The sequence below is a fragment of the Leucoraja erinacea genome, chromosome 8 (assembly GCF_028641065.1).
Source record: "Leucoraja erinacea ecotype New England chromosome 8, Leri_hhj_1, whole genome shotgun sequence".
NCBI lineage: Eukaryota > Metazoa > Chordata > Chondrichthyes > Rajiformes > Rajidae > Leucoraja > Leucoraja erinaceus.
The window spans coordinates 48,340,682-48,353,952 of record NC_073384.1 but is presented as its reverse complement, the minus strand read 5'-3'; the positions used below and the strand labels follow the sequence as shown (position 1 = coordinate 48,353,952).

The window sequence follows — 13,271 nt, the reverse complement described above, 5'->3', positions numbered from 1 at the left end:
GAAGGATCCCAACCCAAAATGTAACATATCCATGTTCTCCAGAAATGCCACCTGACCTTCTGAATTACTCCAGCACTTTGTGTCTTGATTTCAGTTAAACATGTATTAGAGATCAGTGCATGTTATGTATATTAATTGTCCTGTTGGGATCACAATGAGCTTTGTGTATTATTGCAGAAGCTAGAAATGTTCTAGGTGGATTGGCTTTTTCAGGCCAAACTCTTTAGGATATAAAGTAAAAAACAACTTTATTATGCTCTTTAGTGCAGAAAACTGCCATATCCTCAATCAATTATATGTGCAGGTCAGCATTTTTCACAGCTGTAAATTCAGGAATGATGACAAGTTTATCGGAGTGGAGGTTTTGACTGTTAAATGTGGTTTTTAACAGTACTTTTTAAGATTATTAGCTGAAGTAATTGCACTTGCAGGACAATGAAGTGCTATCTGACTGCTTTGAAGCTTCATTAAACTCCAATTAACCTCTATTCCCTAGGGAGGAAGATAAATGTCAAACTACCAGAATTGGATTTCAAAGCCACAACACAAATTCAGTCATGTTTCATGTTGACCAGGTGGCCCACATGCCAAAAGATTGTTCCCGGCTGTGATAATCCAATAGTAACTCTTACCCCTTTTTAAGTGCACAATATCATCAACATAGAAAGTCTTTGGCTGTTTATTTCTGGAATGGGTGAAAGTGGTCATTCCCATTGTTTTGGAATTGCATGTATAATGTCTTCAATTTCTCTGCATTTATGTAATTTGGATGGGGTGTTTTCTTCCCAATAGAAGCTCACAACTAGGTCAAGGTACGAGTAAAGCCCCAGCCTATTGTTGAAAAAAAAATCTTGCACATGCATCACACAAATCTCCAGGGGACAATAGAGCACATCTTTCTTCAAAAATGATTTTATTGGGAGAACTACAAAAAATTTACAGTACAAATTTTTACAGTCTCACACTATAATCTGTAGTGAACTGACACCAAGTATTTTTTAAACAAGTTTTTTTTTCCTTTTGTTACATTCAAAGGATACTTCTGTTAAAGTAGTCAAAAGAGAGTACATAGTGCTCATAATCTGTACCTACTATGTACAAACTAAACCTACTATCATTCACCCACTGTCTTGGAAAATGAAAGTTTTTTTCTCCTTTTTTGTTTTAATAGCAAATCCCAGGAAAAAAAAAATCAAAAGCAGAGTTCCACTCTCCAGCCATTTCAGATTTACTTCAAAAACTGTTCAGACCAAGAGGTGGCCCCTCACTAATCAAAGTGGTGGCAATGTCTCTCACTCATTCCCCCCCCCCTTGCTTCTGGGAAGAAAGCTTGCTTTTAAACAAAGTTCACTTTCAAAACTATTACATTCAGAGAACAGACACCCCCCTATTGTAAAAAAATATTTTTTTTAAAAATAGGGAATGCACATTTGTTCTGAAACTTGTTATTTTGGTTAAGGAAAAAAAACTGTCTCTGTAACTGGACCCTGAAGGCACTGTCAATATAATACTAGGTCCAGGGTGCTACATATTTTGGCTCTTTATTTGTTTTTTTTAATAAAAAGGGAAACAAAAAGAAAAATCACAGTGTCATTTATACAACAAAAACTTGATGCCACTTTGACTTAAGAATGCCACATTTGAAGTCTGATACTTAGAAAGTTATAACCACTGACTTTGGACGGTCTAACATCCCCAGTTAACCTTACATTCTTAAAAAAAGCCTGCCATCGTCGATCCTAACTAGTTCCACAGCATCAAGAACTGATTTCTGGCACATAGAAACCATGCAATCGTTCATTTCGTAAACAAGGAAAAAAAATTAATGAAATAAATATTACATACAATCTCTTAAATTAAGATTTTATCATTTACAATAAAATAACCAAGTGAAGTTACAAAAAACAAAAACGGCATATATTACTGTGAAAAGAACACACTCCACATTCTGCAGATTAATAATGGCAATCATAATTTAAACATAATAAAAGAATATATATCTATTGTTCTCATCATACGCGATAAATACAGTATGAACAAATTACCAATGTATACTTTCTCGAGATAATAAATAAGTTAAATAGTTTTTATAGCGAGTTGTCTTGCGATGTGCTATCACATCAACTCAACAGCTAAAAAAAATTTAACAATCAGCAGTTATTTCAACAATTACAACTAACTCAACGAACGAGTGCCTCACAAAAAAATCTGCAACACGTTTCTCCTCTCTAAAGCCAAACGGGCCACTAGGTGGCAATGGAAAATAGATTAACTTGCAACAAAGTTTGGAATGAAGTTCGTTTTTTTCTCTTAAAACAAGGCAAAAGAAAAAAAGCAAGTCCTGTAATATTTTGTTTCCTTAAACGAAGGCATTTTCTTGGCAGGATTTTTTTGTTTTGCAATTTCGTAAATAAGTTTTGTTAAATAAAGCAGTTCTTGGATTTTTATTTTTGTTGTTTTATTACTTATTTTTCGTTTGTTGCTTTTAATCTTCGGAAATTGAGAGCCTGCTGAAAATGGGAAGGCGTCTGCCCGGGTCCATGCTGGGGGACTCGGAGCCGCTCAGGCTGCCGGAGCTCAGCGAACCGCTCAGGTAACTCTCCCGGTCGGAGAGGGAATCCGGGGGGCTCGGTGGGGCGTCAAAGACCGGGGAATCGGCCAACCTCCGCAGGCACGACTGCATCTGGCTGAGGAGGTAAGGGGGAGAGGGCGGGCAGCCGCCGGCGGGTTGTTGCTGGCCGTATCCCCCGGTGCCTGCTCCTACACCACCGCTGCCAGCCAGCTGCTGGGTCTGGATGGCCAGCGGGGTGAGCAGGTTACTCAGCTCCTGGCTGGAGAAAGTAAAGGCATTGTTGGCGCAGCTCGGCAGTGTGGGCGACATCAGCTCGTCGCAGAAGACGAAGGAGGAGGAGGCGGCAGAGGAGGAGGAGGAGGAGCAGGGCGGCGGGGGCGTTCGGGATGTCGGGCTCTCCAGCAGCGGAGACTCGAGTCCGCTGGAGGCGCTGGGGAAGCCGGAGAAACTGAGGCTGTGATGCAACTTGGGTCGCTGCTGGTGGTGGTGGTGGTGGTGGAAAGAGTTGACGCCGTTGTTGTTGCTCGGCGCTTGCCTCCTCTCCTCGGCGTTGTGAATGAAGTGGCAGCGGGGGCCGTAGGGGCAGAAGCCGATGGTGTGGAATGTGCGGCACAACTCCGTCTTGTACTTGGGGTGGCGGGTCAGGCTCCGCAGTTCGTGCATGCCGTGCGCGAACTGGCACTTGTCGCCGTACTTGCAGGTGCCGCTCTCCTCGAAAGGCCGGCACAACTCGGTCTTGTAGCGGGTGGAGTTCACCTGCCCCCCGCCCGGTTGCTTTTGCTGCTGGACGAGATGCAGAGGGCTGAGCGGCGCATGTTGCTGCTGGTGAAGCCTCTCGGCGCTCTCGCTGAACGAGCGATCGCGGAACTTATTCTCTTTGTTCAGCATGGCCGTTTGGTTCGATTCCTTGATGTTGGGGAAAGATGTGCTGGGATACTTGCTGGACGAGCTGTTGGCCAGCGCTTGCAAGTTGCTGGTCGAATGCCGTCTTAAAAATCCCGGTGCAAAACTTGTTACAGGGGTCCCCACAGCCTTTTTATCCAGCATGCTATTGAAGTTGTTGTAGTTATTCAGAGACTTTTCGTTCTAAATAAAAAATAAAATAAAAAGCAATGAATTAAACAACATTCAAACAATTCAAACATGCACATTCAGAATACATTGAGGTTGCGTGGCTAAAAGTTTCAACCAAAAAAACTTGCAAAAGTTTTTTTTCTCGTCTTAACTTTTAGTAATCGGCTCCCTTTTGCTTTTTTTTTACCTTGTTGCACAAGAAATCGTTGATATCGTAGAAGGCAGATAGTAGTGCTGCAGACATCTTCACGCAGAAGTTTCTACAACCGAGATCCTGCTGGCGTGAAGGCTGGAGGAGTCACACAGCTGCCTTTTTTCCCCCAGCAAAAAGAAACGTGAGGTCCGAATGTATAGATAGGGAGGAGAAAAAAATAAAAAAAAGTATTTTTTTGGTGGTGGCGAAGTTGAACTGCTAGAACTCTTCCTTCTGTCTGCCTTGTTATAAATATTGAGCACAGAGCTGGGGGAGGGATTAACCAGCCTGCTTTCGAACCCTGGCCCGGGGTGTCCATGACAACGACGACATGATTGACGGGCGCTCCTTAACTCGTTAGCATAGGCTAAAGTGCAAAGAAAATGTCCTTATCTCATGAGCTGGGAAAGTCAATATCACTTTTGTCACGAAAAACAAATCCCCCCCCCTCCCGATTAAACTAGATATGCGTCTTTAAAAAAAAACTAAAATGCCGCAAAGACTTTTGCAACTTTTTGAGCGGTTTGCGAGGCTTTTCTGTGTGTGCGTTGGCCTTCGATGAAATACCGATACATGGGAGGGAATGCGTCACTCCAGTTACAAAGGCGCACAGCTGTGTTACTTCCAGTTGAAGCAGAGACTCTGCATTAAGTAAACTGGCGGGATTTTATTCCCCCTCCCCCCTCCTCGCTTAACCGAGCAGAAAAAGGTTTCCTTATTGCAATAATGTGGAGTTCGTCTGAAAATGCCACATGTTTGCTGCAAGGGCTATGTGTAGTCTGGTGTGGAATAGTGGCATTTGGTTTTATTCGGGGCGGGAAGCTGACTTGCATATCGATCACAAGACACACAAACGTTTGCCAGCATGTTTTTTTTTAAAGTGGCACTGAAAAATTCAAACTTAAAAGTAAATAATCGAAGTTTACGTAGAAACACAGGAGTAAGTGTTAATCTTTTATTTGTACCGCCCAAGACATTAAGGTGAAACTGACCATTCCTGAAATTAACATTAAAGCAGGCAGTCCCCCTGCAAGGGGGGGATCGGTTAGACAACTGCAGATTGCCCACACATGGGAAGGAGATATTCCCAACTTCACGGGTTGTGACTATCCTCGTTAACATTTAACTTAAGGCCGTTTGCTTCCTCCCCACCCGATTCATCAGTACAATTCTGGGGGGCAATTACTATTTGCGACTCCAAAGTGAGTTTTAGATCATTTCGGGGGCGAAAGGAACAGTCCGTTTATTGCAAAGCAAGGGACAAAAAAAGTCACGGAGAAAACGGCACGCAACTGGTATGTGTAACTCAATTAATGACTGCTGCGTGGTTCTCCCGGCCGCCCATCCCCCTGCTCGGAGTCGCATGGGTGGATACAACACACTGACAGGAAGTCAGAGGCGAAAAAAAAATGACGAAGCCTTATTGAAAAAAATTTTTTTTTGCAACATCTCGATAGCTTTAAACGATTTCAAATGTTAATTACACGTGGAATCATAAACCCTGGTCCGGATCCGGCTGCATTAAAGCAAATTTTGGCTTCGCAGGAGGGGGAAGTTTTACCCCCTTTTAAGTCTGCAGGGTTTGCAGACAGACGTTACAGCCAAACTGGCTACAATTTGGCGCAACGAGGTACTGCCCCCACCTTCCACCAACTCCTCAAGCGCCTCAGAGACTGTCTAGGCGACCACCGCGTTTTTTTCTCTGATGTTGGTGCTTTGCATTGACGTAGTCCTTAAGTCTCCTATTTTGGAAACTTAAAAAAAAACGAAACGAAGAATGCGATTTAAAAAAAAAAGCCAATGCTTAAAAGTACAGTCCGCCTCCCCGATTGTCGTATGTTTCCAGCTTTTAAACTTTACCGAATAAGCTGTGAATTTTAAAATCTACTTCTGCAATGTAAAAGGCAAGAAACTTGCTTCCCTTCCGCCACAAGTTATTTTTTTCTGGGCAATGCTTTTAAAAAAAAATGCATTCAAATTGGACTTCAACTACAACCTATGCGATTTCTGCCACGTTTTGCTGACTACTTGTTTCAGTGCCACGCTGGATCCCCACCACCCCCTCCAGAATGCAGCGTTTAGTAGGAATCAGTCTGTCCTTCCCCATGGGTAAAATCGAATTATTAAGCCCTGACATATTTGGCTTTGCACAAACAGCCTTGCCCCTCCCCTCCCCCTCCAGCTGCAGCAGTATTCAGACTTGGAACCGATCGGCGGAGCAGCGAGTAGCAAACCCCTTAGCAGAAGGGAGCGCCCTCTTGTGAGGCATCTCCAACACAGTAGAAAATTGGGTTCTTGGCAATTTAACCCCCCCACTGTACCGACACAAGGCAAGATCACAAAACCCCAACGTTATTCATTTTCTTCATTGCTAATTAATTTTGCATGTGCACCGTCTCCGCAAAGTTTGAGACCAGTAAACGAAAGATTACGTTTTAACATTTTTAAACAAGTCTTATCAGACTAGGTGCATCTGATCTAAATTAGGGGAAGAATGTAGGGTTGGGTTTCCCAAGTGAACAGAATCCCATTGTTGTAACAACACGTGTCATATGCAGTGGCTGCTTTCTGAAGAAATTATTTGTGCTTGGTATGAGCAGATCAACATTGCAGAATGTCTGAAGAAGGGTCTCAACCCAATCTATTCCTTCTCTCCAGAGATGCTGTCTGACCCGCTGAGTTACTCCAGCATTTTGTGTCTATCTTCGGTGTAAACCAGCATCTGCAGTTCCTTCCTACACACAATGTTGCACAATTGTAATGGCAGTTGATCATTTTATACAAGTGAGTGGTGACAATTGGTGAAGGAGGTTCCCTTACCCAAAACATCACCTACCCATGCTCTCCAGAACTGCCTGGCCCGCTGACTTACTCCAGCACATTGTGTCTTTAAAAACAAGATAAATGGTCTCTAGATATTTTAGTATCAACTAGAAATAAAAAGCAATCACCTGAGGGCTTTATCGTTGGTTTATAATATTCTTTAGTACTGTCAACACTAATTGAGGAAAATGATAGGTTGCAAGGTTTTCGTCCAGTATTGAGCCATCACATAGGGCTGACCCCACTCTTGTGAAACAGTTCTATCTGCTGAAACGTATACATTGATATTCAGACCATGCAATGATGGTAGATTGCTCAATGCTTTGCTTCAGTTTTTCAGTGAGTGATAGGACCTGAAAGGGACAAAGAAAGGAGAAATAGTAGGAATGCATAACATGTCTTGAAAACACAAAAGGACACACAGTGCTGGAGTAACACAGCAGGTCAGGCACTATCTCTGGTGAACGTGGATAGGTGACGTTTTGGGTCGAGACCCATCTTCAGAAGATGTTCTCCAGAGATGCTGCCTGACCCGCTGTGTTACTCCATCGTGTCTATCTTTGGTATAAACCAGCATCTGCAGTTCTTTGTTTCTACATTTTGTCTGCAGTTATTTATTTCTATACCGTTCTTGAAAACACGAGGCCACATTAGTAAATCATATAAAGGTTAAGATAAGAGGAATTTGCCACTTGTTGATGTGAAGTAGCCCAAACAGTCTGAAAATGCAGATGGTTCACTGTTGCATTAAGTTGTAATATGCCAAGACACTCCGACACAGAATCCCATCCACCGTTTTAAGTATGTTCAATGGTACTTGTATCCAATGTACTTTACTTTAGGCTTTAGAGTTACAGCGTGGAAACAGGCTCTTCATCCCACTGAGTCCACGCTGACCTGCGATCATCCCATATACTAGCACTAACCTACACACTAGGTACAATTTACAGAAGCCAATTAACCTACAAGCCGAAGATAGACATAAAATGCTGGAGTAACTCAGTGGGACAGGCAGCATCTCAGAGAGAAGGAATGGGTGACTTTTCGGGTCGAGACCCTTCTAACCTACAAACCTGTATGTATTTGGAGTATGGGTGAAAACTGGAGGAAACGCATGTGGTCGCAGGGAGAACAAACAAACTCCGTACAGGCAGCACCCATAGTCAGGATTGAACCCGGGTTTCTGGTGTTGTAAGGCAGCCACTCTACTGCTGCGCCACTGTATTGACTAAGTAAAATAGACTGACGCAATTCATCAATGGAAAATTGAGGTAGTGGAAAAATTAAAGTAATTGAAAGAACCCCATAACTAAAAACTCTTTAGTTCCATAAATGGCATTCCATACCATTCGAAGTACTTGCTAGTATCTAAATGTTTTGATGTATTTTATAAAGTAATGTGACACTGTATAGTTTCAATGAAAAATATACAGTATGTCTCCTTGGTTTGAATGGCTAAGAGAGATGAGCCTTTTCATCTGTGCCAGTTCTTTCCTGGGATACAAGCAAATGTGTTTATATAATATAACAGCATTGCTATGTATTACTTAGATATATCTTTGCCCTCCCCTTCCCTATATTTTCATGAAAAAAATATTTTTAGAAGTCAAATGGCATACAACGCAGGAGCAGTGTTGCATGCAAATAGTATTTAACTACAGAGTACTTGCTTTTTCCACAGTCCAGTTAATTTGGACGTGACATACTCCATTTAAAATGTTTAATAACAAACTACAATATAAATCTAAAATCTAAAAATAAATAAATTGCAGTTGTGTTGTTTAGTTCCGTACTTTGCTGCAGGGCCTCTTTATAAACTAAGTCTTTCTTCTTAAGATCGATGTCTTTTGCAGCTGTGATATTAGTAGTTCCATAGTATAAACATTTGAAATAAATCAACCCTTTGCAAAGCACATATAATCCTTAATTGGTTTTGGGTCTTTAGGTGCACTTTGGGTACATTACAGCTGTAAACTTAACTGGGGACTATTATACCACACATCATTCTAATGTATTCCAACTTGTCATAACTACATTGCTGCCTAACTTATGTAATTTTTTAAAAACTATAATTATATCATTTAGATGGCCTCTCTGGAATTCTTTCAATTAGATCTTATGTTAGCCTTTGCTGACAAGGTACCATTTCCCTTATTGAAACTTTTAGGGGGTGAAGCATCGGGAAAAGAAAAGGCATGTCAGGCTGTTTTAAATTTTAAATCACTGCTCCCACAAGCACACAACTAACAAGGTAACCAACCAGGAGTTTGAAGTTTAGGCACCAGCCATCCTCAGATGCTGTTACCTCTGAAACCACTGAAACGTATACCAGTCCAAGGCATACTTACCGTCATCAAAGTGAATGTGATGTTAGGAATGTATTTAAAGAATTTATTTTCAAAATTATATAACCCAAAGTATTAGTAGTATAGTTATGCTTGCAGGTATCTTGGGGAACTTTGTGAAGCCATGAAAAATGTAATTTGAAACCCGCATATGTACAGATCACTGGGTTTATTTTTGAACAATGCCTCAAGACTGCCACCTATCTTCTTTCTGCATTAGTGCAATAAGCAACTTTAGACTTCAGAGATACAGTGTGGAAACAGGCCCTTCGGGCCACAGAGTCCACGCTGCCCAGTGATCTAACCTACACACACTTTATAACTTACTGAAGTTAATTAACCTACAAGACCTGTACGTCTTTGAAATGTGGGAGGTAACCGGAGCACCCGTAGAAAACCTATACGGTCGCAGGGAGAATGTTCAAACTCCGTACAGACAGCACCTATAGTCAGGATCGAACCTGGGTGTCTGGTGCTGTAAGGCAGCAACTCTACCGTTGTGCCACTATGTCATTGAGCACTCTTGGCTCCAAGATAACAAAGCAAAAATGTTTCACAATCCAATTCCTATCTGTTCACTGAATATTTAATTGAACAATATAGATCGAAATGGTTAAAAAGAAAAGATGTCAGTTAGGATTTTGACATCGAATTGTAGTTCATCAACTTAGTTGTTGTTTGTCAATGGGGCGGCACGGTGGTGCAGTAGTGGCGTTGCTGCCTTACAGCGCCAGAGACCGGGTTCATTTCTGACTATGGTACTGGGACCACATGGGTTTTCTCTGGGTGCTCCAGTTTCCTACTACACTACAAAGCCATACAGGTTTGTAGGTTAATTGGCTTTGATAACATTGTAAACTGTCCATACTGTGTGTAGGATAGTGCTAGTGTCTGGGGCGTTTGTTTGCAGGCACGGACTCGGTGGGCTGATGGGCCTGCTTTTTAAATGCCGTTATTGTAACTGCCTCAACTACCTCCTCTGGCAGCTCATTCCATATACCCACCACCTACTGTGTGAAAAAGTTGGCCCTCGAGTTCCTATCCAGTTTTTCCACTCTCACCTCTGTTTTTTGATTCACCTACCCATTTTTGTCCTTTTGCATTTTTATTGTTTGTCTTTATGTGTGTGTATATCTATCTATCTATATATTATTAAAACTCTTATCTTGTTTGTTTCTTGTCTGTCTGTTTGTAATTGTGATCCCAGAATTACACCAAAACGGGACACTATAGCGCTAGAATTTTTGCACCACCCTACTCACCATGGTCCTGTGGAAGTTTGGGTCAAGTTTCGTTTAGATTAATGTTATATTTCACAAATTATTGACATTTAAAAATGCACAAATTCAAGTTTAAAAAATGTAGCAGGGAATCCAAATCCTTGCTGGTCAAAGTTGCAATCAAGGAACACTCAGTCCTTCCAGCAAGTTTTTAGCTGAACAGAAGGGGGAGGGGGCAATTTTTTGTCCTCGAAGCAAGAGGAGGCGGAGGCAGTGGTGGGGATACGCCCCTGCACAGTTGGGAGCTATGGGTGGGTGCTGGAATATGGGGGAATGTGTGAGTGGTGGAATATGGCGTTGGGGAACAGGTTGTGTTGGGGTACCATGCCTCCCGTGGGGGCTATGGGTGAGTGGTCGAATTTTGCGTTGGGGGACCAGGCCTCCCGTGTGACAGGTCCCACTTGGACTAGTATATATTACTAAACTCTCATCTTGTTTTTATGTTTGTATGCGTGCGTGTGCGGGAGATCCCAAAACCCCGCCAAGATGGTAAACGATAGCGCTACAATTTTAGGCCCACCATTATCCTGGGATGTAAATGAAACAAGTTTTGTTCGGATTGATGTTATATTTTACAAGTTATTGACATTTTAAACTTTACAAAAAACACTTTTCAAACCACTTTTCTACTAGCCCTGCCTGTCAGCCACGTTCGTCGATGTCACAATGACATCACAATGCGATCCCGAATCTCATTTACATTTTAAAAAATCGCGATTTTCAAAAACACTGTTTTAATCAAAATCTTCTGTTTTCATTAACAACTAACACTGTGTTTAGGTTATTTTAAAGAAAAATTGTGATTTTCATTGTGGTGGGGTGGGATAGGGGGGAGGTTTCATTTCAAAACAATTATCACAATTTTCATTGTGGGGGATGGAATAGGCGGGAGGTGGGGAGTGGGGGGACAGGGGGGTAGAGGGAGAGTAGGGGGGTAGGGAGAGGAGAGGGAGGTGAAAGTGGGGGAGGTGAGGAGGGAGAGTGGGGGAGGAGGGGGGATAGAGGAAGTGGAGGGGGGAGTGGAGGAGGTAGGGAGTGGGGGATAGAGGGAGAGGAGGGCAGATGGGGAGGTGAGGTGGGAGAGGTGATGGAGAGTGGGGGAGTGGGATAAGTGGGAGGTGAAGAGGGGGAGCAGGGAGAAAGAGGGAGAGGAGGGGGTAGGGAAGGGAGAGGGGTTATGGAGAGAGGCAGTGACTGAGGGTAGGGGAAAGGAGAGGGAGGGAGAGGTGAGGGAGGGAGTGGGGAAGGGGAGGAGGAGAGGGGAAATAAGAGGGAGGGTGAAGAGGAGGGGAGGGAGTGCCGGGGAATGAGAGGGAATGGAGGAGGATAGTGGTAGGAAGAGTGATGGCGAGGTGCAGTTGATGGAGGGTTGCCGTGACTCGCGTCACAACGGGGATCTCTGGCGTCACAATGGGAACCCCTCAGCTGCTCCTGCGCAGTTGGGGACTATGGGTCAGTGGTGGAATATTGCCTTGGGGAACAGGCCCAATGGGTCCGCACCTGGTACTATGTTTATATATTCTGTTGTGCAGGTACAAGTAAAAATATCATTGTTCTGTTTGGGACATATGACAATAAAACATTCTTGACTTGATTCTTGACGCTATTTCAAAACGTGTCTTGAGCAATTCATTACCTGATTTGTAATCAAATGCAAACATTATTTCAAGAGATGTAGCTGTGACCTCACAGTTGTTCTGAAATCAGTCGACAAAGCTCATGCAAGATGAACAGTCAGCAACCATCCCCTTTGCAAATCATGCTTCAACAATGGATTTCATGTTGGGGAACTGAAATGTAGACAGTGTCACCTTCTGGAAAGAGCTATGTATTACACCAAGCAAACTTAGAAACAAAACCCACAAAACATGCCTAATTCCTCCCTTTTTCTATTGAGTGCTGGAATCCACAATGTCTTGAACAACAATTTTCAGTTACAGTTTAATGGAAGGCTGCAGGGAACTCCTTTTAAACCATAAAAGTGTGGAAGCACCCACATATGAGTTATACATTCTGAGATGTAAGTGGATCTTTGAAATTTTCCAAAGCTTGCTTTAGGAAATTGTCCATATGCATTTAAAATGTATGTTAATTGGCATTTTTTATATTAATTTCTTTTGGTTCATATTGAGTGCTGATTTAGCTTTACGGAGTAGCACCAGTTTTCAACTGCTTTCTGCATTAGGGGACAGGCAGTAGCAGACTGGGTCTAAAAATATTGGTTGCCAGGAGACAAAGGGGGCCCACTTCATCAGGGGCTCGCTTGATATAGGGGGCCCACTTCATCAGGGGCCCACTTGCCATCGGGCAAGCTTACACCCTGGCCAATCCGCCACTGGGGACAGGTATTAATTTATGCAATGCGCTGTGATTCTACTCCTTGTACGTTTGTATTGAATTGCCCCTCCACTGTTGTACGATGTTCATGCGTCCAAAGCTCAGTTCCAACACAAAGTTGGAATCTCTGCCCTCTCTCACCTCTGGCATACCTGACTACTTTCTGCAGGCAGACAAGTCTGTTTCTGACACTCACATTCTGCACAAGTGTTGTCTGGACCTGCCTACTTTCATTTTTGCCCAGGGTGATTTGGCCTCTGATTGGCATGTTGTGCAAGCATGATGTGGTATTGCTTGAGAAGGAATTTCGTTTTTTTTTAATGTAAACTCAAATTCATTTTGTACAAAAACTTGGACAGCTATCACTGTTGGAGTCCGTACATTGAATAATATTCGATTGAAAATAGAAAATTAAAACTATGCTGAGTGCTAGGTAAGATCACAGAGGAACCTGTGGTTTTATGTTGGATATCTGCTAAAGTAATTCAAATCCAATCCCACGGCCCCGCTCTCTGAATATCTTCTGATGACCTTACAACTTTCTCTTCAAGCTTCGCTTAAAGTTTAATGTTCTATCTGGGACATATGAAAATAAAACACTCTTGACCATAATGTAAGCAACAGTTAATATTCCTTCTCACTTAATG

General features: G+C 42.6%; 1 protein-coding gene across 1 annotated transcript; it reads right to left on the bottom strand.

Annotated features, from left to right (window-relative positions):
• Positions 1-896: 896 nt before the first annotated feature.
• On the bottom strand, positions 897-4,264 carry zfp36l2 (zinc finger protein 36, C3H type-like 2). The gene is made up of 2 exons (XM_055639661.1): positions 3,834-4,264; positions 897-3,658 (listed from the first exon to the last, which is right to left on the bottom strand). The coding sequence occupies exons 1-2, from the start codon at positions 3,888-3,890 to the stop codon at positions 2,486-2,488; spliced, it is 1,230 nt and encodes a 409-aa protein (XP_055495636.1). The 5' UTR covers positions 3,891-4,264; the 3' UTR covers positions 897-2,485.
• Between the last annotated feature and the right edge of the window lie 9,007 nt (positions 4,265-13,271).

Excerpts from the sequence above, each read along its gene's own strand:
- zfp36l2 (XM_055639661.1), bottom strand. The coding sequence starts at position 3,890 with ATGTCTGCAGCACTACTATCTGCCTTCTACGATATCAACGATTTCTTG. Across the intron at positions 3,659-3,833 it reads ACGATTTCTTGTGCAACAAG|AACGAAAAGTCTCTGAATAA; the intron begins GTAAAAAAAAAG and ends TTTTTTATTTAG.